Source organism: Scyliorhinus torazame, chromosome 15 (assembly GCF_047496885.1).
Source record: "Scyliorhinus torazame isolate Kashiwa2021f chromosome 15, sScyTor2.1, whole genome shotgun sequence".
Lineage (NCBI taxonomy): Eukaryota > Metazoa > Chordata > Chondrichthyes > Carcharhiniformes > Scyliorhinidae > Scyliorhinus > Scyliorhinus torazame.
In genome coordinates this window covers 114,198,975-114,224,990 of record NC_092721.1, presented here as the reverse complement: position 1 = coordinate 114,224,990, position 26,016 = coordinate 114,198,975, and the positions used below count along the sequence as shown (strand labels likewise).

At 47.0% G+C, this 26,016-nt stretch overlaps 1 protein-coding gene and 1 non-coding gene across 2 annotated transcripts in view; one reads left to right on the top strand and one right to left on the bottom strand.

Moving 5' to 3' along the window:
• The window catches only part of gab2 (GRB2-associated binding protein 2), a 426,196-nt gene that overhangs the window by 30,810 nt on the left and 369,370 nt on the right, over window positions 1-26,016 (bottom strand). The window contains exon 3 of the mRNA XM_072476567.1: window positions 18,501-18,738. Within this exon, the coding sequence (XP_072332668.1) occupies window positions 18,501-18,738 (238 nt within the window). The remainder of the gene's footprint in view (window positions 1-18,500; window positions 18,739-26,016) is intronic.
• LOC140392217 (U6 spliceosomal RNA) lies at window positions 17,974-18,080 on the top strand. The gene has a single exon (XR_011935278.1). It is a non-coding gene; the product is annotated as a U6 spliceosomal RNA (small nuclear RNA).

Genomic DNA, 26,016 nt, shown 5'->3' with positions numbered 1-26,016 from the left:
AACCATCTCCTGTGGTGGGTTATTGATTTTAATGGGCCTGTGCATTGTTGCCCGCTTGATGGAAGTGGAGCAGTAGTATCCTGAAAATATTGGAGAAAGATGAGTTGTCTCATCTCTGCTGTGACCATAGCAATCCTCCTCTGCGTCTACCTCCAGTGGCTGAGTGTTGTGATAGTCCCAATTAATGTGGAATACCTGGTCATATTATATTCTGGGCAGAGTGTGTGGTGTGTGTGTCATTGAGTATCAGTCAAAGAGGATCCCATTGATAAATCTGTGTTTTTTTGTGTGGGCCCTTTACATTGTTGCTCTTGTTCCTCTCAATAATAGTGATTGCAAGGTTAGGGGCTGCTATCAAAGAGAGCTGGCTGTACAGTGGTATTTGAAGCAGGTCTAAAGCCCAATCTTTTGGACAAGAAGGTGTCATGATTTGGCGTGGCACAGTGGTTAGCACTGCTGCCTCACACGTCAGGGACCTGGGTTCGATTCCGACCTCAGGTGGGTGTCTGGGTGGAGTTTGCACTTTCTCCCCATGTCTGTATGGGTTTCCTCCGGGTGCTCCGGTTTGCACCCACAGTCGAAATCTCTGCTGATTAGACGGATTGGCCATGCTAAATTGCCTCTCAGTGTCCAAAGGCTGGGTGGGGCCACAAGGCTAGAGCCGGGATTGGCCCTAGGAAGGATGCTCTTTTGAAGGGTCGGCACAGACTCGATGGGCCAAATGGCCTCCTTCTGCATTCTAGGGATTCTATGATTCACACTTCAAAGGAAAAAGTCAGGAGTTTACAGAATTTTTATTGCATATGGTGTAGAGGCCTACGAAGGCAGAGTGTTTAGAACCAAATCAAAGAGGCTAGATCAGGCATTGTCAAACTCGGGGGCGCGACCCGCGGGTGGGTCGCGGAGCCGCCCGTCGCAGCGCTCCCGATCGCACAAATCTGCGTGCAACAGCTGCAGCAACTGGCTGTTAATAACGCCGGCTGCAAGCTGCCCTCAAAATGGCCACGAACATGTAAAAAAAATGCAGCCGTACTGCGCATGCGTGTCAAATCATCGGCATGAATGCGCATGATCGGGCACGCATGCGCAATGCGGCCGTTTTTTTTTAAGCGTTCGCAGCTTTTTGTTTTACAAGTTTTGGGGGGTTTTCATTTATTTTACTCATTTTATTTTTATTTTTTTCATTTATTGCATTCATTTTTTTTTTTTACAAGTTCGGGGTGGGGTTTTATTTGATTAAATCTTGCAGGAACAAAATGCAGAACTTTGGACAGATGGAGACTCCATACTTTCAGCCACCGGAAGGCTTCTCCTTCATCCAACAGGTTCCATTGGAGGAGCGTGGACGAGGGCCAAAGGGACCCAAAATCCATTTCCTCCATTTTTGTCAGCAGCAAACAAGGTAAGAGAAAATGCTGGGTCACGCAGGTCGGCCGACGTGGGTCACGCAGGTCGGCCGGCGTGGGTCTCGAAGGTTGACCGGTTGGTAAAATTGGGTCCCCGGATGTGGTGAACCACTGTAATAGGAGATGTAAGGTAGGACCTGCACTACAGGTTCGCCGGTAGCTCCTGCCGGCTGGCTCCGCCCACGGAGAACTGTATAACTATGCATGACCTCCAGTGCCCTGCCATTTCGCCAGCTGCAGCAGGAGGCCACGCATCTGACTGTAATAAAGCCACAGTTGTACCCAACTTTAGTCTTTGTGCAACTGATTGTGCATCTATCTATTACAGTCAGATTTTCCACAGAATGGATATCAGAATTAAGCCCGATCGCCTGCAGCTGGATCCGCACTCGCCCGATGCCAGAAAAGACTTTACTCACTGGCTAGCATGTTTTGTGGCCTACATCAAGGCTGCGGACCCCGAGCCAACGGAGGCTCAGAAGATAAATGTCCTGTACTCCAGACTGAGCTCCAGCGTGTTCCCGTTGATCCAAGACGCCACGAATTACTCAAAAGCAATGGAACTCCTTAAGGAACACTACGCGCAGAAGGCGAACACGCTCTTCGCCAGGCATGTACTCGCCACCCGCTCGCAACTACCTGGTGAGTCCATCGAAGACTTCTGGCGGGCCCGAATTCCACTCGTCCAGGACTGTGACTGTCAGGCCATTACAGCCGCCGAACACGCAAATCTCCTCATGCGCGATGCCTTCGTGATGGGGATTGCGTCGGACCGCATCCGAGAATGATTACTAGAAGGGGCCACGCTCGAACTGGCGGAGACGAAAACCTTGGCACTCTCCATGACGGTCGCATCCCGTAACGTACAATCGTACCCCTCCCGACGCGCTGGCCACCCTTCTACTCCTTCCTATCCCTCCTGGACCCTGCCGACGACCTCCTCAGCCGGGGCCCTGCCTTCCCAATAGGCCTGCGCTGCACGCCGATCCGCGCACCCGGGGATCCCCGCTGCTACTTCTGCGGTCAGCAGAAGCACCCCCGCCAACACTGCCCGGCTCGCACTGCAGTTTGTAAAGCCTGCAGTAAAAAGGAGCACTTTGCGGCTGTGTGCCAGGCCCGTGCAGTCGCTGCGATCGCGCCCGCTATCGCCCCCTCCCCCACGCCAGGCGCACAATGGGAGCCGCCATCTTCTCGTCCCGGGTCCATGTGCAACCAATGGGCGCCACCATCTTGTCCCCCTTCGGCCACGTGCGCCCCATGGGCGCCGCCATCTTGTCCCGACCCCACAATGTGCGCACCATGGGCGCCGCCTTTTTGTCTCCCACAGGGTCTCCGGACATCCCGACATCGGAACCGCACACGCTCGCCACCCGAAGCATCCGATGGCTACCCGCAGCTCGCTTCGATGACGCTGGACCACTGCATCGACGACGGTTAAAATCAACGGCCACGCGACCTCGTGCCTGCTGGACTCCGGGAGCACCGAAATCTTCGTTCACCCAGATACGGTAAGGCGCTGCTCCCTCGCGGTCCACCCTGCCAATCAAAAGACCTCACTTGCATCCGGATCCCACTCCGACCCGATCCGAGGCTTTTGTACGGTCATCCTCATGGTCCAGGGCGTAGTATTTAGTAACTTCCGCCTCTATGTCCTTCCTAATCTCTGCGCTGCACTCCTGTTGGGCCTGGATTTCCAGTGCAACCTCCGGAGCCTCACCCTCAAATTCGGCAGGCCCTTACCCCCCACTTACCGTTTGCGGCCTCGCGACCGTCAAGGTCGATCTCCCCTCCCTTTTTGCCAATCTAACTGCGGATTGCCACTAGGAGCAGACGGAACAGCACCCAGGACAAGAACTTCATCAGGTCCGAAGTCCAGCGGCTGCTTAAATAGGGTATTATCGTGGCCAGCAACAGCCCCTGGAGAGCCCAAGTGGTAGTGATAAAAACTGGGGAGAAACACAGGATGGTCGTGGACTACAGCCAGACCATCAATCGGTACATGCAGCTCGACGCGTACCCCCTCCCACGCATATCTGATATTGTCAATCAGATTGCGCAGTACCGGGTCTTCTCAACAATTGACCTGAAATCCGCCTACCACCAGCTCCCCATTCGGAAGTCGGACCGGCCATACACTGCCTTCGAGGCAGACGGTCGCCTCTACCACTTCCTTAGGGTCCCGTTCGGTGTCACAAATGGGGTTTCTGTCTTCCAAAGAGAGATAGACCAAATGGCGGGCCACCTTTCCGTACTTAGATAATGTCACCATCTGCGGCCATGACCAGCAGGACCACGATGCCAACCTCGATAAATTCCTCCGCACTGCCATTCTTCTCAACCTGACCTACAACAAAGAGAAGTGTGTGTTCAGCACAACCCGGTTAGCCATTCTCGGCTATATAGTCCAAAACGGACTTCTTGGGCCCGACCCCGACCTCATGCACCACCTCATGGAACTTCCCCTCCCCCACTGCCCCAAGGCCTTCAAACGCTGCCTGGGGTTCGTTTCCTACTACACTCAGTGGGTCCCAACTATGCGGACAAGGCCCGCCCACTCATTCAGTCCACCCAATTCCCCCTCGCGGCCGAGGCACAACACGCTTTTGTCCGCATCAGAGCAGACATCGCCAAGGCCGGGATGCGCGCAGTGGACGAGTCACTGCTTCAGACGTTGCCCTTGCCGCCACTCTAAACCAGGCAGGCAGACCCGTGGCATTCTTTTCCCGCACCCTTCATGCCTCTGAAATTCGACACTCATCCGTCGAAAAGGAGGCCCAGGCTATCGTTGAAGCTGTGCGGCATTGGAGGCATTACCTGGCTGGTAAGGGATTCACTCTCCTTACAGACCAACGGTCGGTAGCCTTCATGTTCAATAACACACAGCGGGGCAAGATCAAAAATGATAAAATCTTGCGCTGGAGAATCGAGCACTCCACCTATAATTACGAGATCTTGTATCGCCCCAGTAAACTCTCCCGAGGTACATGTGCCAGCGCACAAGTGGACCACCTCCGGGCCCTACACGACAGCCTTTGTCACCCGGGGGTCACTCGATTGTACCATCTGGTCAAAGCTCACAATCTGCCCTACTCTGTCGAGGAAGTAAGGACAGTCACCAGGGACTGCCAGGTCTGTGCGGAGTGCAAGCCGCACTTCTACCGGCCAGACCGTGTGTGCCTGGTAAAGGCTTCCCGCCCCTTTGAATGCCTCAGCGTGGATTTCAAAGGGCCCCTCCCCTCCACCGACCGTAACATGTACATTCTCAGTGTGGTCGATGAGTACTCCAGATTCCCCTTCGCCATCCCATGCCCCGATATGACGTCTGCCACCGTCATCAAGGCCCTCAGCACCACCTTCGCTCTGTTCGGTTTCCCCGCCTACATCCACAGTGACAGGGGATCCTCATTCATGAGCGATGAGCTGCGTCAGTTTCTGCTCAGTAGGGGTATAACCTCCAGCAGGACGACCAGCTACAACCCCCGGGGAAACAGGCAAGTAGATCGGGAGAATGAGACGGTTTGGAGGGCCGTCCAGCTGGCCCTACGGTCCAGGAACCTCCCAGCCTCTCGCTGACGCTCTACACTCCATCCGGTCACTATTGTGCACCGCCACTAATAACACACCCCATGAATGTGTTTTTACCTTCCCCAGGAAGTTCACATCCGGGGTGTCGCTCCCGACTTGGCTCGCTGCTCCAGGACCAGTCCTTCTCCGTAGGCACGTCCGACTCCACAAGGCGGACCCTTTGGTGGACAGGGTTCACCTGCTCCACGCCAACCCTCAATATGCCTACGTTGAGTTCCCCGACGGCCACCAAGATACTGTCTCACTCAGGGACCTGGCACCGTCAGGTTCCACCCCAACACACACCACCACCAATGCGCCCCCCCCCCCACCTCCCACCGCGCCGCCAATATTGACCCCACCAGAGCACCCCCCCCTCCCCTTTTCCGCACAAAGAGGACGAAGAGGATTTCTGCACGCTCCCGGAGTTCCCCGATGACTGGCCAGCATCAGCACCGCCACCACTGCCATCGGTGCCACCTCCACCACCACCAGCACCGACTTCGCCGCCACCGTTACGCCGCTCCCAACGAAGCACCAAAGCACCGGCCCGGCTGAACCTTTGACGGACTCCGGACCGTCAACATGGACTTTTCTTTCCCTACCACTGTACATAATTGCACTAATTGTATATAGTTTCACGTCACCCCCGCTGGACTCATTTTTAACAGGGGGTGAATGTGGTGAACCACTGTAATAGGAGATGTAAGGTAGGACCTGCACTACAGGTTCGCCGGTAGCTCCTGCCGGCTGGCTCCGCCCACGGAGAACTTTAGAAATATGCATGACCTCCAGTGCCCTGCCATTTCGCCAGCTGCAGCAGGAGGCCACACATCTGACTGTAATAAAGCCACAGTTGTACCCAACTTTAGTCTTTGTGCAATTGATCGTGCATCACCGGAAAAAAAAGTTTGAAGAACACTGGGCTAGATTGCAGTATACACCCAAAAGAGCCCATCTGATCTTCAGGCCATTTAAATGAATGGAGAACTTCAGTTATGTGGAGAAACCTTGATTGTTCCCCTTAGAATAAAGGGGCTTAAGGCTAACTTTATAAAGATATTAGTGGGTATGAAGGACGTTCAATAGAGTAAATAAGAAAGCCAATTAAGGAACTGATCAGGGGCTGTCTAGACTTTTCTAGCTGGCCTTTGCACCCCTGCCCAGCCCATCCATCAGGAACAAGGCTGGAAACTGTATGGTGGCACAGTACGAAGTCTTACAACACCAGGTTAAAGTGACTGGTGCTCACCCCAGTCCAACGCCGGCATCTCCACATGTATGGTGGCAGACATGGGGAACCAGCATTTCCAGAAGCATGAGCCAGCACCCCATTCCTGCAGCTGGCTAGAGCTGCAGCGACAGGTCACCCAAGTGGTGGAGGGGCTTCCCTTCCACAATTGTGCCTGGTGGTTGTGGCCATTTTTTTTTTGTTTCTGATTTTTTGAAAAGATGCTAAGAGGGGACATCAAGATAGAGGATCCCCCTATTTCCCTTACCTGCAACAGTAAGCTGCAGCTTCTTTTGTACCCGAGGGTCTCCTATTGGTATATTCAGCTTCAAAATATGCCACTCTCATTCCCTACCCTGCCATCGTTAACTCCTTAATTGGATGGCAAACATGCCCTCTGGCCACTAATAGGTCAAACCAGGCAAACTGTAAATTGGGTGACTGCTACCCACACAGTTGTGAGTTGGACATTCCATTTTACGCCAACGTCAAAGTTCTAACCCAAAAGGCAAAATCCTGCCTCAAACATAATTTTGCTGTTTAATATGTTCTGTACAAAATTTGATGTTACAAGTTTTCATTTTTGCTCAGATTGTCAAGTCCAGCAAATTAATGAATAGTCTGGCATGAAGATTCGAGAATTTCTCATTGTTAACCCTACTTTATAGAATCCTGTTCGAGGTATAAACTTAATGCAACATAACATTCTTTGGTATACTGGCAAGCCAGGATTTAACCATTCCAAATGTCATAACAGTTGTTTTTGCAGTGTTAGGCTAATTGCTAACAGTAATTGTAGAATGCCACCAAATGCAAATTATTTAGCATGTATTTAACTTATTTTTTGCAGATGCGATTTCTGACAAACATAATGTAATGAACAGCAAGTTAGAAGTAAAGCTAAAGTAAAGCTAGTTGCACACAACACATATCTTTTATTATAAATACAAAAAATGCTAGATATAATAAAATAACAGAAAAAGCTGGATATACTGTGCAGGTCAGGCAGCATCTGCAGAGAGAAAAACACAGTTCAGGAGAGGAATTTTCCATTCTGTGCAGAGTGCTGGCTGAGGCGAGAAAACCGGTGTGCAGCTCACAGGGGGCAGTGCCATGGGGCCAGTGGGCAGTGCCAGGGCACCGGGGCCAAACCTACTAGTGCATCCCTGGCAGGTTTCCTTCGCCTGGTTCCGATTTTTAAAAAGCAGTTGTAAACCTCGCCATCATGATGTCTCGTGGTGGATTTCCAAATGTGGTGGTTTGATACGTTGGGGAAGCCAGCTACTTATATTTAAACTTATTGAAATGAGGTTCCGACCTTCCTGGGTGTCATGGGGCGGGGAGGCTGGGAGACTCGGAAAGCAAGATTTTGCCGGCAAGGTTTCCCATGTCACACAATATTTTTGCGCCAACATTGCTTGCAGCGAACGTGGGCGTAAAATCGCCGCAAATGTTTCAGGTCAATGACCTTACATCAGAATTGGGAAAAGTTAACTCTGTTTCTCTGTCCACAGTTGCTACCCTACCTCTTCAGTTTTTCTAATATTTTCTGTTTTTATTTCCGATTTCCAGCATTTGCAGTATTTTGCTTTTTTAATAAAATATTTTTTATTCTCCGCCTTTTTCACATTTTTGCCCAAATTTACACCCACCAACAATAAATAATAATCAGTGACACATATGTCAATCCCCATATCAATAACAATGATCCCACCCTCCCACCAAACCCCAAATATTAGCCTGCATGTTTACATAAACAAATGACAAAAAGGAATCAGGAATCACCCATAGTCACCCTTAATACACACCGCCCCCCTCCCCCCAACCCTCCCACCCATCCCCCCCAACTAATGTTCGATTTTATCCAGTTCTTGAAAGTGCATAATGAATAATGCCCACGAATTGTAGAACCCCTCCATCCTTCCCCTCAGTTCAAACTTAACCTTCTCTAAAGTCAAGAATTCCAAATGGTACCCCCCCCTCTGAAAAAAGCCTTTGGCAGGAAAATCGGTAGGCACTGAAAAATAAACAGAAATCGCGGCAACACATTCATTTTAACCGCCTGTAACCGACCCGCCAGTGACAGAGGGAGACAATCTCACCGTGCCAGATCAGCTTTCACTCTCCCCATCAAACTAGTGATGTTGTACCTGCGAAGCCTCCCCCACTCCCGGGCAACCTGCACCCCCAGATGCCTAAAGTGAGTCCCTGCCCTACGGAATGACAGCACCCCCCCCACCCCTGCCCCCACCCCCGGCTGACACCATAAAATAGTCACTCTTGTCTAGATTCAGCTTGTACCCCGAGAAAGACCCAAATACTCGAAGCAGCTCCAATATTCCCTCTATTGACACACTCGGTTCCGACACGTATAACAGCACGTCGTCGGCATATAAGGACACCCTATGCTCTATCCACCCCCCTGCACTATTCCTTTCCATGCTCCCGAACTTCTTAATGCGATGGCCAACGGCTCAATCGCGAGTGCAAACAGCAGGGGGGACATAGGACACCCCTGTCTTGTCCCACGGTGGAGAGAAAGGTATCTCAAGCTGATGTTGTTTGTGCGGACACTCTCCCTCGGCTCCTTATATGATAGCTTTACCCAGTTCACAAATCTTGGTCCAATCCCAAACCGCTCCAGAACTGCCATCAAGTACCCCCATTCTACCCCATCAAACGCCTTCTCAGCGTCCAATGCCACAACCACCTCTGTTTCCTTCCCCTCCGCCGGTGCCATAACAACGTTCAATACCCACCTAATGTTCAAAAAGAGCTGCCTCCCCCTCACAAACCCAGTCTGATCCTCACCTATCACCTTCGGGAGGCACTCCTCCAGCCTACCCGCCAGTACCTTCGCCAATACTTTTGCGTTCACATTCAGAAGTGATACGGGCCTATACGACCCACACTGCGTCGGATCTTTATCTTTTTTTAACAACAGTGAAATCGATGCCTGTCCCAACGTTTGTGGCAACATCCCCTTCCCTATCGCCTCTTCAAACATCCCCACCATCAGGCGCGCCAGCTTATCCTTGAATTTTTTATAATATTCCACTGGAAACCCATCCGGCCCTGCCACCTTCCCCGACTGCATCCTCCCAATCGCATCCTTCATCTCCTGCTCCACTATCGCTCCTTCTAATGTAGCCCTGTCCCCCTCCCCTAACCTCAGGTACTCCAACCCATCTAGAAATTCCTGCATCTCACGGTGTCCCTCAGGTGGCTCTGACCTGTACAAGCTTTCATAAAACTCCTCAAAAACCTTGTTAATCAGATCCGGAGCCACCACCAACTTCCCTGCCCTATCCCTCACCTGAAGAATTTCCCTTGCCGCTGCTTCCCTCCGGAGCTGACCTGCTAACATATTTCCATGTTCATAAACTGCACCCCTTGCTTGTCTCAGTTGGCGCACCGCCTTCCTGGTAGACAGTCGATCGAAGCTCGCCTGTACTTCCTTCCTCTTTTCCAGCTTTGCTGGGTCCCCATCGCAGTATTTTGCTTTTAAACAATTAATTTTTTTCTTATTTAGCAATATCCCAAGGATTTACAGATAGATTGATTCTTAATGTAACAGATGCCTATCTACATTATCATTGAATAATAAATCAGAGGAGGTCGCAATTTGGTGAGTCAAGCCCAGGCCAGCTCTCTGCAAGAGGAATTTAGTGAGGCCTACTACTCTGCTCTTTCCTTGTAGTCCTGGTAATTCTTTTCCCTTTAGATGCTTATCCAATTCTGTTTGAAAGCTGTGATTGAACTTGCAACTACCACCCCTATGAACAAGTCTTTTCCAGGCTGTAACCCCTCGCTGCCTAAAGACGCTTTTCCTCATGTATCCTTTGATTATTTTGCCAAACGCATTGGAACTATATCATCGGGTTCTCAAACCTTCCACAAATGGGAACAGCCTCTCCAGGTGTACTCTGTCTGGACCTCCCCAAGATTTTGAACACCTCTATCAAATTTCTTCAAACCTTTCTCTTCTCTAAGAAAAACAACCCCAGTTGCTTCAATCTACCCACATAACAGAAGTCCTTCATTCTTGGGACCATTACACAAATTGTTTACCCACCCTCTCCAAAGCATTATAACCACTTTCTTAAATTGCCCTGTTCCTGCACCTCCTTTAGAATTGTGCCCTTTGTTTATGTGACTTCTTATTGTTCTTCACTTTGTAATTCTCTGCAATAAACTTCATCTGCCATGTGTCTGTCTACTCCCCCACCCTGTCTCTATGTTCCCTTGACGCCTATCACTATCCTCCTCAAAGTTGACTACAATTCTAAGTTTAGTTTCATCTGCAATTTTTGAAATTGTGCTCTATACACTCAAGTCTAAGTCATTAATATAGATCAAGAAAAGCAGTGATCCTAATGCCGACTCCTGGGGAACCACACTGTATACCTTGCTAAAGCCTGAAAAACAAATGTTCACCAGTACTCTTTGTTTTTGATGTAACTCAGCCAATTTTGTATCCCGTGCTACCACAATCTTTGTTATTCCATGGGCTTCCAAATTGCTGGGCCATGATGTGGCATTTAATAAAACGCCTTTTGGAAGTCTCCAAGTACCACATCACTCCCTCAACCCTCTTACCTTAACAAAATACTCAATCAAGTTAGTTAAACATGGTTTATCTTCAACAAAATCATACTGGCTTTCCTGAATTAATCCACACTTACCCAAATGACTTAATTTTGTCCTGAGCTAACATTTCGAAAAACTTTCCCACCATTGAGCTAGAACTGACTGGCCTGTAGTTGCTGGACTTGCCGGTTTTTGGAGAGGGGTATAACATTTACATTTCTCTTTTCTTCTAGTCTGACTCCTATATCTGAGGAAGATTGGAAAATTATGGTCAATTCCCACCCTTACTTCCCTTAGCATCTTCTGATGGACCTCATCTGGTCCTGATGACTCATCAACTTTAAGTCCACTCTTTCTTCTACTTCCATTTTAAAATTTTTAGTGCTTCCAGTATCTCAGCTACCTCCACTTTCACTCTGATTTTGCCAGCACCTTCTCCCTTGGAGAAGATAAACACGAAGTAAGCACCACAGCCTTCTGTCTCCAGTTGTCGGTCTCCTTTTTTGTTTCTAATCAGCCCAACCCTCCTCTTATTACCATTTATGTGCATAAAGGATTCCCTTTCATATTATCTGCTGGTCTTTTCTCAAGTGCCCTCTTTGCTCCACTTATTTCCTTTCCCACTTGCCTGCTGAATTCTCTAGATTTAGCATGATTTTCAGTTGTATCTAACATGCGTCATCCTCATCCTTTTTTGCTTCATCTTGCTCTCTATCTCTTTTGTCATTCAATATATGTGTGTGAATTTCTATATATATATATATAAATAATGTTGAGTTTTATGAAGTCAAAGTTTGTGCATGCTCGGCTGTTCAGTAAATAATGTCCATCAAATTGAGGGCAGCATGGTAGCACAGTGGTTAGCACTGTTGCTTCACAGCTCTAGGGTCCGAGGTTCCATTCCCGGCTTGGGTCACTGTCTGTGCGGGGTCTGCACATTCTCCCCGCGTCTGTGTGGGTTTCCTCCGGCTGCTCTAGTTTCCTCCCACAGTCCAAAGATGTGCAAATTAAGTAGATTGGCCATGCTAAATTGCCCTTAGTATCCAAAAAAGGTTAAGTGGGGTTAGTTGGTTACAGGGATAGGATGGAGGTGTGGGATTAAGTGGGATGCTCTTTCCAAGGGCCGGTGTAAACCCGACGGGCCAAATGGCCTCCTTCTGGACTGTAAATTCTATGAAAATCTATGATTGGATTGGATTTGTTTATTGTCACGTGTACCAAGGTACAGTGAAAAGTATTTTTCTGCGAGCAGCTCAACAGATCATTAAGTACATGAAAAGAAAATAAAAGAAAATACATAATAGGGCAACACAAGGTACACAATGTAACTACTTAAGCACCAGAATTAGCTCCTCCCCCAATTCATCATGACTTTTACTGGTACTTGAAACATAAAAATTTAACTTATTACTGTGGGAACAGACAGCATGAATTATGTTGTTAAATAGGAATCATAATTTGGGAATTTCTTGAAGGCACGCATATAGGCTAGGTGGTTCTATGAAAAGTGGTCAGAAGAGTGTGGAAGGTCAAGAGAATGTAGTTTTACCTCAATAGGAGGTCAACCTTGATATGCAGTGGAACACACATTTTTATATATAATTCATATTTGCGTGCAATGATGAAAAAGTGCATGATGCTATTAGGAATTCAGATAATCGTCTTTATATTTCTAAATTAGGCATTTATTCAGAGAGCAATGGCATTGTATGAGACCTTCATGATATATGCAGAGTGAATATTTGGGCATCAGAGTATCGAGGGCAGCACATTTGCGCTAACTGTTGGAAATCAGATATTTCCAGCAGATGATCATGTACTAGAATGCAGCCTAGCACAAAAATGTTGATGAAACCTCTGGGAAATGAGGAAAAGCAAAACAAAAAGACATAATCCATGCTGGAAATAGATGGAAGTATTTTTGAGGTTCTGCAAAGATTAAATTGAATTGAAAAATATCTCAAAAGGTGGTAAATTCCACATTGCTTCCTTTGCCAACTAAGTGACAGGTTAAGGAACATATTAGGAACATCAACTTTGTGTTTTTAGAGCTGCTGGGAAGGTTCACATTCTTGGGACATTGGCTCCTGATTTCATTACAATCTTCACCCAAACATGGACAAAAGAGCTGAATTCCAGATGTGAAGTGGAGCGCCTGTCCGTGCCATCAAGATAGCATTTGACTGTGTGACTGTGAGCCCTAGCAAAATTGAAACCAATGGGAATTAGGGTTATAACACTCCACTGGTTGGAGTCATGCCGAGCACAAAGAAAGATGGATCATAAGATGTCACCCATCGAACCTGCTCCGTCATTTAATGAGATCATGACTGAAAATGGTGTGGTCATTAGAGGCCAATCATCTGAGTCTAGGAGTAATTGTTGGAGTGACCATATTCAGCAGCTGTTTCATCAAACATCAGAAGCAAGGAAGTTCATTGATGATTGCACAGTATTCAGTAAAATTCAGTTCTTCAGATATTGAAGCAGTTCATGCCTGCACGCTTTGACAACGTTCAGGTTTGGGTTGATAAGTGGCAAGTAACATTCATGCCACATAAGTGCCAGGCAACTCATCACCAACAGAGAGAATTTAGCTGTCCTCTGGATGCTCAGCAACATTGTCATCGCTGAAACACTCACCATCAACATGCTGGTGTTTATCATGGACCAGAAACATAATAGGAGACAGCCATATAAATACTGTGGTTACAAAGGCAGGTAAGGGATTGGCAACTTTGCAATGAGTAACTCACCTTCTGACTCTTCAAAGTCTGTTTGGAGCAGAATCTGGAGTGTGATGGAATACTCTCCACTTTTCTAGATGGATGCAGCTCTAGAAACAATCAAGAAGCTCAATGCCATCCAGGCCAAAGCAGCCCTCTTGATCAGCACCCAGACCACTCCCATAAACATTCACTCCCTCCACCACTCGTGTATCATGGCTTCAGTGTGTACCATCTACAAGATGCAATTCAACAACTTGCAAAGTCTCCTTTAACAGAACCTATCATCCCATGACCGCTATCACTTAAAAGGACAAGGACAGAAAATTCATGGGAACACCCCCACCTGCAAGATCCTTTCCAAGTCACACACCATCCTGATTTAGAACTATATTACTGCTCCTTCACTGCCTCCGAGTCAAAATCCTGGACATCCCTAACAGGGATCCCTAGCAGGAAGACAAAGGCGTACTGGCAATGTTACTGGACTAATATTTCAGAGACCCAGCTAATTATCTGCGGGAATGGGTTCAAATACCAACATGACTGTTGGTGGAAATTTAAATTCAATTAATAAAAATATCTGAAATTGTAAGCTGGTCCATGGTGACAACAAAATTATCATTGATTGTCTACCTGGTTCACTAATGTCCATCAGGGAAGGAAATTTATCATTCTGACCCAGTCTGGCCTACGAGACTTCAGGTAAACAACAATGTGGTTGACTATTAAATTCCTTCTGAAATGGCACAGTACGCCACTCATATCAAGGTAAATTAGGGATGGGCAATAAATGCTGACCTAGGCAGTGGCACCCACATCCTGACAATTAATTTCAAAACATTTTTAGGGTGCCAACGTCATGTAAAAAGTGGGTCCTGTCAGCAATTTTACCACAGATGCCTGCTCTGAAGCACAGCAGTGCTACGGGGAGATGTGGCTGTGACTGAAGTTGCTGATTGAAAATTGTAAGTCCAAAATGGCCAAGTATCAGAGGGGTTACACCTCAGGGATTAAAAGTGTGACAGAAAGAGACAGAAAGAAAAAGTAGAAGAAACTACAATAATAATTGAAATCTGAAGAACTGGGACTCAACGGGCACGAGTCCAGTAAATGGGAATAAAGTCCCATAGTAAGCGTGTTTAGCCCAGTGTTTCCCGATGCTCGCAGTGCCGAGAATCACGTGGTTATAAAACGGCACTCATATTAAGTAATGGGCCTCAGTGGGGCACGCGCTGCCATGGCTGCACATAGCCCCGTTTTGAACACTTTTGTGCGGCATTTTCAAAAGTCATCCTGACTTTCGAGGCCCCCCGACACGACCTCCGGTCCCCACAGCCCCAACGTACTATGGGAGGTCCTCAGCCCATCCACACCTCTCCCAGCACCTGATACACCCCATCACACAGAAAAATGCCAGCTTGGCACCTTCGCAGTGCCAACCTGGTACCCTGGCAGTATCCCTGCCAGCTGACAGTGCTACCTAGGGACCTTGGCAGCGCCAGGCTGACATCCAGATGGCACTGCCAGGGTGCAAGGCTGGCAGTGCCAGGGTACCACCTTGCCCGCAGGGCATGCATCTGGGGCCTCCATTTCCCTGGTCCCCCACGAGTGCCAATCCATCTGGTCCCAGTTTGTGGAGACCAGTACTGAACAGCACTCGCACAAGGTCTCCAAAGCAAAGGGGATAGATCCCAACGCCTCGGGTAACTCAAGAAGCTGCACATTAAAGTGAGACTAGTTATCTTGCGATAATATGAACATTTGCTAAAATATGATCCCGCCCACAATGGGCAGGATTTACATCGGATTATCTCACGAGATCACGTTAGATCCCGCGAGGCGTTGCGAGCCGGAGAGATCCTGGGAGCAGGGTCTCCTGGCTTCTATTGCGGTTAGCTGCCTTTCAGGTGCAGTGTGGCCATTGGAGCACGCTGATGATTTGTAAAAGTTAATGTTCAGTGCCAGTGAAGTTGTTTAGCAATAACTAGTACTTATACTCCATTAAAAAAATCACACTTAAATGAAAAAGCTCTAACTTTTCTCATGTTGCTACAAAGTATCTGTGCAGAAGTAGATAAATTTATGCCCTTAAAATATTTAAATATTGGCAGCACGGTGGTGCAGTGGTTAGCACTGCTGCCTCACTGTGTCGAGAACCTAGGTTCGATCCCGGCTCCAGGTCACTGTCCGTGTGGAGTTTGAACTTTCTTCCCGTGACTCATCCCCACAACCCAAAAAGATGTGCAGGGTAGGTGGATTGGCCATGCTAAATTGCCCCTCAATTGGGAGAAAAAAGAATTGGGTACTTTAAATTTGTAAAAATAAAATCAAGTCAATTGACGGGTACTGATATAGTTTAACTTATGGAGGAGCAGCATAAATGAGACAGCAATTGCTGGATTTCTGAGAATAAAGTGAACGCTAATGGTATCTATTATCATTCCCATAAAATCTAAGCCATTAGAGTCAGGGAAAGGGAACCAAAGGGGTTTTCAGATAATGTGGGAGAAACAGAATTGAAGAGACAAAAATATTTTTAAATTAACTGAGAAAAACAGGGCAGAGACAGAGTTAGCATTCCAAAAAAAAAAAGCAGATTTGAGGAAAGAAAATAGTTACGACTTCACCAGAAGCACAGAATTGTTACATCGCAGAACGAGGCTATTTGGCCCATCGTGCCTCCACCAGCTCTCCAAATGAGCATCATGACTTGGTGCCATTCCCCTGTACCCCTGCACATTCTTTCCAATCAAATAATCATCCAGTATTCCTTATTTCATATTGTCTATTCAGGTTAATCCTACAAAAATACATCACCTCACCCTTCTCTGCATTGAACTTCAATTGCCACCTATCTGACCACTCCACCAACTTGTCTATGTACTTCTGAAGTTGTGCACTGTCCTTTTTAGATGTTTACGATGCTTCCAAGTTTAGTGTCATCACTGTATCATGACTGTCAGATACAAGAAAACAAGTAAGGCAAGTGGATAAGACTGCTCAGAGGTGAAGGAGGGAAGATGATGCATGGCAGAGACCATAGGATCATTGAATCCCTGCAGCGCAGAAGGAGACCATTCGGCTCATTGAGTTTGCACTTACCCTCTGAAAGAGCACCCGACCTAGGCCCGTGCCCCCACCCCATCCCCATAACTCAGTAACCCCACCTAACCTTAAGGGACAATATAGCTTAGCCAAACCACCTAACCTGCACATTTTTGGACTGTGGGAGGAAACCGGAGCACCCGGAGGAAACCCACACAGACACGGGGAGATGTGCAAACTCCACGCAGTCACCCAGGGTCGGAAACGAACACCGGTCCCTGGCGCTGTGAGGCAGCAGTGCCAACCACTAATCTGCAGTTCAAACATGGGGTGCACTGGATGGTCCTGTGGTGCACTGGGTGAAATAATAAAATATTTTACACTGATTTTTAAGAAATGATGGTAGAAGTAAATACAAGTGGTACATCGATGAGCGTATGTCACAATTGTTAGATACAACTGTAGAAAAGGAAATGGTTCAGGGAAATAAAATATCAGAACTGATTTAAAAGGGTCAGTATCAGGAGGACGAGGATTTAAGCTGATTGGCAAAAAATATTCATGTGAGAAATGAAGAGGCATTGGGCGGAATTTTCTGGTCTTCTCTGTGGTGGGACCCATTGCAAGCGAGAACAGAAACTTAGGCCTTCCAGCCAAAACCCCATTAACTTTCAATGGCACCAGAAAATTTTAAACACGAATAAGGACAGAGGATTTTGGCCATTATTTCACACAAGTTGTTACAATCTGGAATGCATTGTTGAAACTCCTTCCACTATCCATTCAGGCAATCAGAGACGATACAAATTTAATACAGAACTGTCAGTGTACTGCTACGCAGTGCTCTATTTTGTTTTCTATACATGTTTGCCCTGGCATCGTTGAAATAATCAGGCCTGAGACATTACAAGTGTGACTCTATTATAATCTTGCAGTACTAGGCTTTTATCATTAGAGGTCACCAGTGAACTATCTAAATGCCTGAGCGGTTCCAACGTTTCAACTATTTTCTTCAGGCAATAGAGCTCCTTCATAGATATTTTCAGGAGAACTTTGCCTTCTAACAGCAAGTTGCCAAATTCTAATCTGTGAAACATTTCACCACGACTGTTGTTTTCTAGCTCTGTACCAATGAGTCGGAGAATCAAAATGGACCATACACAAGCCCTAACCACAGGTACAGGAGAATGTTTAACTAATAAAAGAATTGTTTTTTGCAAACATAAACACGCTGTGAACTGGATGATACTGGTCAAGCTCTTTGCAATTGCTCAATTAAAAAAACAATGAAGAATGATTAGGGAGCAAATCTTCTCTGGCATACTCGATCCATTAATGTTGATGAGCTGCGCTCCAGTTGCCTTTCATTCCGGTTTAACATATGCACAACATGACCTAACTGCTACATGTTCGCTTTGGCAGCACATATACTAAAATTGGAATGATACAGAGAAGATTAGCATGGCCCCTGCGCAAGGGTGACACTATTCATTAAAATAAAAGGGCAGCACGGTAGCACAGTGGTTAGCACAATTGCTTTACAGATCCAGGGTCCCAGGTTCGATTCCCAGCTTGGTTCACTGTCTGTGCGGAGTCTGCACGTTCTCCCCGTGTGTACGTGGGTTTCCTCCGGGTGCTCCGGTTTCCTCCCACAGTCCAAAGATGTGCAGGTTAGGTGGATTGGCCATGCTAAATTGCCCTTAGTGTCCAAAATTGCCCTTAGTGTTGGGTGGGGTTACTGGGTTATGGGGATAGGGTGGAGATGTGGGCCTGGGTAGGGTGCTCTTTCCAAGAGCCGGTGCAGACTCGATGGGCCAAATGGCCTCCTTCTGTACTGTAAATTCTATGATTCTATGTTCTGATGACTGCACATAGTGAGCTGTTGTCCTGCTATTTTGAAAAGCAAATTATAAGAATTAGGTGTGAGATTCATACCTAGTATTTTCTGTCTTCTTGCTCATACACTGGTGCAGGAAGAGGTAGTCCTGTGGTGCACTGGATGAAAGAGCGGGCTGAACCTGGATTGGGTTTTCAAATGTAAACACTGATGATTGACTGCCGTGTGAAGAGCTCTGTGTGCTACGGTCTCCAACTAGAGCTTGCACAGAACCACGAAAGTCGGCAATGGATGAACGTGGAGCCTGAGATCCAACTGCAGCATTCCTGGAAACATCTATATAAAACAGAAATCAATCCTTTCATCAATGGGTTTCTACTTAACTCAAATGTAAAAATCTTATCCATTTTGAATTTTTGTATAAGTCCATGTCAAACAAAATTTAGTGTGAAAACACATCAGTATATAATACACTATTATGAGTTATAGGTCTAATTGTATAAGTCAGCACTTAAGCAAACTGTAAAGACAAAAATATTCTAATTTACTTTGTCGTCTTCAGCTATAATTTGTGATAACACTGTAATTATCTTGGTTTGATAATAAAATAAATTATAGTTTTAATCTTGGCAATGTTAACCGCAGATTTGAAAACATTTTAATGGTGTTTTCTAATCTTCATCCTTAATATGCAATGGATTAACAAACTCATCCACCTTTAATCGACCTGCAGATGAAATAATGGATTGGATTTTCACAGTCCGGAGGCTGATGCTGGAATGAATTCTGGATTGGGAACCAGGAGACACTGGTGGTTGGGGCCAGGAAGCAATTTGGTAGGTGTGTTCAACAATGTGATCAACTCTGGGAGCTCCAGTCAATCAAGGATAACAGGTGGGCTCCCGAGGCTAGAGGACTAACTGAAATATTGGAAGTCCTGTAATCAGGGATGGGCGCTGCAAGATGGAATTTCTTTGCAGGGTGGAGCACTGGCCACACCCTGGTCTGCTGCTGAGGGGCCACCTTCAACCCATGACCATGTTCTGGCTTCAGTGGGAGGGTCACATACTGACTGAAGAGTTGTGGTAGGCAGTCAAAATGGTCTGAATAGGCCCTACAAATGCGGGGGAGGTGGTGGGAAAGAGATGGCGGTGTAGTGGTGATGTCATGTCACTGGACTACTGAGTCCATGACTAAATCCCTGAGGATATGGGTTGAAATCCCACCACATCAACTGGTGAATGTAAATTCAATTAATAAATTTGGAATTAAAAGCTAGACTCATGGTGACCGTGAAACTATCATTGTCCAGCTGGTTCACTAATATCCCTCAGGAATGGAAATTTGCCATAATTATCCGGTCTGGCTTAAATGTGGCTCCAGATCCACAGCAATGTGGTTGAATCTAAACTGCCTTCTGCAATGGCCTAGCTAGCCACTCCGTTCAAGAGCAATTAGAGTTGGGAAACAAATGCTGGCCTTGCCAGCAATGCCCGCATCCTATGAAAGATGTCAGCCCACACCCCCATCCAGCCTGTTCCAAAATGGCTTGAAGGTGGAAGCATGCTGGCCAACAGGCATACCAGCCAGTAGCAGGAAATTGCTGGCTAATCTACCTCCGGCCCCACCTCCTTAGCCCAATTTGTCCATCAGTACATCTCCATCTGATACATAACCATATAAACCTTCCAGAATTAAGATCTCAGCTGTCAGTAAAACTGGGCTTTGAAGCAGGTTCCAGCTGCCAAACATCAGTTAGTTTAGTCAGCTGCTTCTTTCTCAAGCTGCACTGCAACACCCAGATTTCAACTGACTGTCCCATCCATATTGCACCAATTATGATCTGACTGTGGTTGTGACAATGTTTTTGAAAACAGTAAAAGTGCTACACAGCAACAATGCAAGGTACAAACCTATAGCAATGAGTTACTTTTATATCTAGGGATAATAATCCAACCTGAAGCTTTCAGCTCTCCCAAGGTCGCCAACCAGCAGGAAGACCATTGGGAACTTGAAGAAGGCCCTCTAAAAATATTAAAAGGAAGAGCTGCTTTGCCATCTGAATGGAGCTGCGAAGCAATGCTCCAGCCTGTTTGTGAAACTGATATGTATCTTGCCTGCTCTGGTGCTCTTTGTGGCTAAATAAAAATCTCCTAGCACTGAATAAGAAGACGGTTCCAGAAAGTAGGGCTGAAGCAACTGACGGATTTGTTACTAGCGGTGAACATTAGGGATACAATGGAGGTTAGTAGAAGGCCAAAGAAATTTGAGGAGTTTGTACAGGCTGGGCAAATTGAGCTCGAGGGGATCAGTAAACGAAGATTAGAATTTTGAATTTAATACAGTTGGTTGGGGGGGTCGGGACACAATGTGATTAGTGAGATCAGGATTTGGGAGAGGATGCAAATGGAGGAAGTTTGGAGGAGACAAATCTAGCTTCACTAAAAATATAAAATTAACCATATATGTGGTGCTTCCATTGAGTGGTAATATTTTAATTTCACAAGATATACCCATTCTGTACATCCTTATATAGCAATACAGCAGGAAAATATGAAGTACCACCACCTTATATATAATTTGATCAGTTGGTTATTATCCATATCTTTTGAGATCATCTAGGTTCAGAGTTACTGAGCACTGCACTTTAGTCACTGAATCAGAAATTCAGTAAAAGCATTCATTCCCCAGAGGAAGAGTGAGTCATCAATGTTTAAAACAACCATGTATTGATTTTCTAAGGATTTATTACTTCAGTACCCTTTCTGTCCAGGACAACTGAACGCATTCATTCAGACAACCAAAACACATTTAGCTAGTGGATTCAATTATTTCCTGATCAAAAAGAAATCCTGGAAGAGACCCAGAAGAACCCAGAATATTATGCCTTTAAGAATTATGTGGTAAAGATTCTCTGTCATTTCCGCATTATTTTGGCTGTAGTAAACATTAAAAATTAAACAATCAGCAAAAATGTATTTTCAGACAAAATATGATTTTATGACGATCTTGCTAAAGCATTTGTAATGAGATTATATGCTTTGATAGATATGTAAGAACATAAGGAGTGTAAAATAAGAACATAAGATTTTATGAGGCATGTGGTCGGACGAGAATCCCGTCTATGATCCCAATGGCTGCCCACTGCAATTTAATGTGGGGCACAACGTTTATTGCTTTCAGGCGAGACTTCTGTAACTGTCCTACCTCACCAAGCTGCTGGACAAATGGATCTATCTGGATTGTGACCACAACTGGGAGTACAGTCAAACCCATTTCACTGAGTAGCCCAGGCAAGTCCAAGGTCATTGGTTTGGTTGTGCCGAGCAACATGGCCAATGCGAGGGTGAGTGAGGGATGTGATCAGAGGCTATTAGGTTGGGTTAAAAGGAGGGGGATGACCTTGGGGAGGAGCACTCTGATGGGTCAAAGAGCCCACAAAGAAGGTTCCCCCCTCCCTTGCTTGACACCAGCCTACCTAGTTAAAGCTGCTGGCCTTCATTCAACACCGGCACGGTAGCACAGTGGTTAGCATAGTTGTTTCACAGCTCCAGGGTCCCAGGTTTGATTCCGGCTTGGGCCACTGTCTGTGTGGAGTCTGCACGTTCTCCCCTTTACTGCGTGGGTTTCCTCCGGGTGCTCCGGTTTCCTCCCACAGTCCAAAGATGTGCAGGTTAGGTGGATTGGTCATGCTAAATTGCCCTTAGTGTCCAAAAAAGGTTAGGTGGGGTTACCGGGTGATGGGAATAGGGTGGAGGCATGGGCTTCATTAGGGTGCCCTTTCCAAGTGCCGGTGCAAACTCGATGGGCCAAATGGCCTCCTTCTGCACTGTAAGTTCTATGATTCTAACATGGGCCTCCCTGCCCCCATATAAAACTTCCCATAGGTTGGGGTGGGCAGGTAGGTGGTGGGATTGTACATGCTTGCACCCCCCCCTCAACCACCCACTGCACCCCAACCACCCACCGCACCTCCCCCACCTTCAAACTCTCCAGTGGGTGAGTGTGGAATACACTTCCAGCACATAAGAAATAGTGGATTCAATATAAACATGGCTTATTTTTGGCCTTAGCTCCACTTTACCAACTGCTTTTCATATCCTTTGATTCTCTGAGAGATCAAAGATCAGCCTAAGTTTTAAATAGATTCAATGTGGAACATCCACAACTCTGAGATAGACAATTCCATGTATTCACAACCCTTTGAGTGAAGGAATTTCTCCTATCAGTTCTGTATGATTGGGGCCTTATCCTGAGACTGTTCCCACGTGCTAGATTCCTAAGCCAAGGAAAACAATCCCTGTGTCTATCCTACCAAGCCCTTCAATGAGAATATCTCTTATTTCTCTAAATTTCAGAGAATATAGGCTTATTTTACTCTGCCCCTCATTCCATTAAACAATATATTGAACCTTCACTGCACTGCCTCTAATGTGTATATATCCTTCCTGAAATATGGAGACCAAAATTGTGCACAGTACTCTATGTATGGTCTTACTAAAGCCCTGCACAACTGTAGCAAGGCTACCGTATTCTTGCACTCCAATTCCTTGCTATAAAGGCCAACAAACTATTTGCATCCTCAATTGCTTGCTGTCATTCCACATGCTAAATTTCTGTCTTCCTTGTAAGAGTACAGCTTAATCCTTCTGCTATTTGACATTTTTAAAGAAAATTCGGCTTCTCCATTCTTGCAACCAAGTGAATAACCTCAGACTTCCCAACATTATACTCCATCTGTCATCTTCTATGTATCTATGTATAAGTCCAAACCCAGGAGCGTCAGAATACTGGCCCAGTTTTAAACAGTGTGTTTTAAACTTCCACTGCTCATTTCTCATTGTATGAGCTCCCGCCTGATTAATAGGGAAGTTCATACTCCACGAAGCCTATGGGAGATCTATTACTGATCCTCCATGTACTTCGTCACCACCATAACAACTACAGTCCCTAAATATGTCTAAATTTGCACTTTATATGATTCTGACAATTAGCTGACCATAAGAAAATCAGGTGCAGACTTGTTTCTAACTATCCATGTATAAATTGAGTTAATGATACTCTGGGCGTCATTCTCCGCCGGCGGGAGTCTCCGTTCTGCCGGCACCGGGGGGTTTCCCGACGGCGTGGGGCTGCCCCACAATGGGAAACCCCATTGACCGGCCGGTGTTACGGAGACTCCCGCCGGCCGGTCGACGCAGAAATGTGGCGGGGCGGGTAGGAGAATTTCGCCCTCTATCTGAAAATATTGACACAATCTTTGAATTCCATCCGGATGCTCATATTTTTGCAATATCGTGTAATCAAAGTACAATTTGTCTCATCTATATCATAGGCCCGGATAAAAGAGTACATTATATAAGAATATTTTTTTCCAACTCATAGCAATGTCATGTGAGATTTTTGTACACATGTACACATTATATTAATTTCCCTGTGCACAGGCAGATATAGTGTACACAACCATGCTCCATCTAGCTAATCCACTTTGCCCTGTAATCTGGTTTCACAACCCATCAGCTTATTTTAGTATACTTGGTACACTTACAGACTCTGGTATGATCTTGTCCTGGGAATAGAGGTAGAATCAGATAGCTGAAGACCAGGGTGCCAGTCTTAAGAACATCTGACTCCAATATTTAAAAACATTGGGGTTTCACCACTTCGGCCACTGAACCGTGAAGGGAGATGACTGAATCAAAGCTGCAGGTGGTTTGTAGAAGCTGTCATTCACAGGCCACTACTAGAAGCCTACGAATGGTTTGCAGCTAATGAATCTTTGGAAACCAGATGTAGGCACATCTCATTCCAGGAATGGACAGGTGAAGCTTCAAGGCAAGTGTTACGACTGTAATGCTTCCCACTGCCCCTGTCTGGACTGCACTCTAGCTTCCAGATAGGGTCTCATATCTGGGGGAGGAGGGGTGTCTGTTGAGGAGATCCCTTTAGGCAGACAGTTCCTGTGGGGAGTCTCTGCAGGTGTCCCTATGGAAATTCTCCATATTATAGGCGTCCCTATGGGCGGGTCTTCCTATTACAGAGGTCCTTGTGGGTGGGGGGGTGGGGGGGTCTCCCTATTACAGGGGTCCCTGTGAAGAGTCCCTATTATAGGCATCCCTACGGGGGGTCTTCCTATTACAGGGGTCCCTGTGGAGATTCTCCCTATTATAGATTTCCCTTGGGGTGTCTTCCTATTACAGGGATCCTTGTGTGGGGGTCTCCCTATTACAGGGAGTCCCTGTGTGGGTCTCCCTATTACAGGAGTGCCTTTGGGGGGTCTCCCCCTATTATAGGGGTCCCGGGGAGGGGCAAGTTGGGTCATCCCAGGATTGCGGGTAGAAGTGCACCCAGGCAATCCGGGGATGGGGTGGGGGGTGCTGCTGTGCAGTGTGGGGGCGGGGGGGGGGGGGGGGGGGGGGGGTTCGGTTCAGGGCCGAATTGCGGTGTGGGGCTGGTCAGCTGCGGGGACCTCACTATTGGGCTGCCCGCTCAAGATGGCGGCCTAGTAGTGGGATACCCTGGGAATCCCTCGCATTCCACTCCATGCATAAATTTGCATGGCGTGAAACACTGAATAGGTTACCGGTTTGCATTCCCAAGAGGACCGTAAACCGGTTGCAATTCAGCTCCATTGGGAGAACACAGGGCGGGATTCTCTGATTGCCGACGCCAAAATCGCGTTTGGCGATCGGCCAAAGAATCCCTTTTTACGCCAAAATCGGGGTCGGCGCCGTTTTACGATGCTCCGCCCCTCGAAAACGACTATACTCGAGGAGTACGCCGCACGCCATTGATACGGCCTCAGGACGTCACCTGAGGCCCAACTTCCCGATGGCGTCAGACCCATGTCCTCTCAACGTTTGTAAACCCGGCGTGGCGGCTGTGGACTGTGTCCAGCGGCGCCACTATTGGGGGGTGTGCTGTTCCGCTGGCAGGACGGGCATTGGCGGGGACAGGTGGGTGGATCGGTGGTGGCGAGTGGGTTTACAGGGGGGCAGCCACCCAGCCATTCTGTATCTGTATCGGCAGGTACGTGGCACGGCTGCTAGTCCCCCCACCAGGCGGAGCATCGGTGCGGGGGCACCGCTAACCTTTCGGCCGTAAGACCAGGTGCTTCCTCCAGACATAGCCGTAGAATCGGAGAATCCATCCCCTAGTCTTCCAAGGGAGAATCCAACGCATTGTGTCCCACTAATTGAAAGAACATTCCCAACGCAGAACTAAAGTGCTGATTATTCAATCCTTAAAATGGCTTCATCTGGTCTGTGTTGACTATTTGGCAGCTAGGATCAAGGATAACCCTAAAGCTTTCTATAGACATGTCAGGAATAAACGAATAACTAGGGTAAGAGTAGGGCCAGTCAAGGACAGTACTGGGAAGTTGTGCTTGGAGTCCGAGGAGATAGGAGAGGTGCTAAATGAATATTGTTTCGTCAGTATTCACACAGGAAAAAGACAATGTTGTCGAGGAGAATACTGAGATTCAGGCTACTAGACTAGAAGGGCCTGAGGTTCATAAGGAGGAGGTGTTAGCAATTCTGTAAAGTGTGAAAATAGATAGGTCCCCTGGGCCGGATGGGATTCATCCTAGGATTCTCTGGGAAGGTAGGGAGG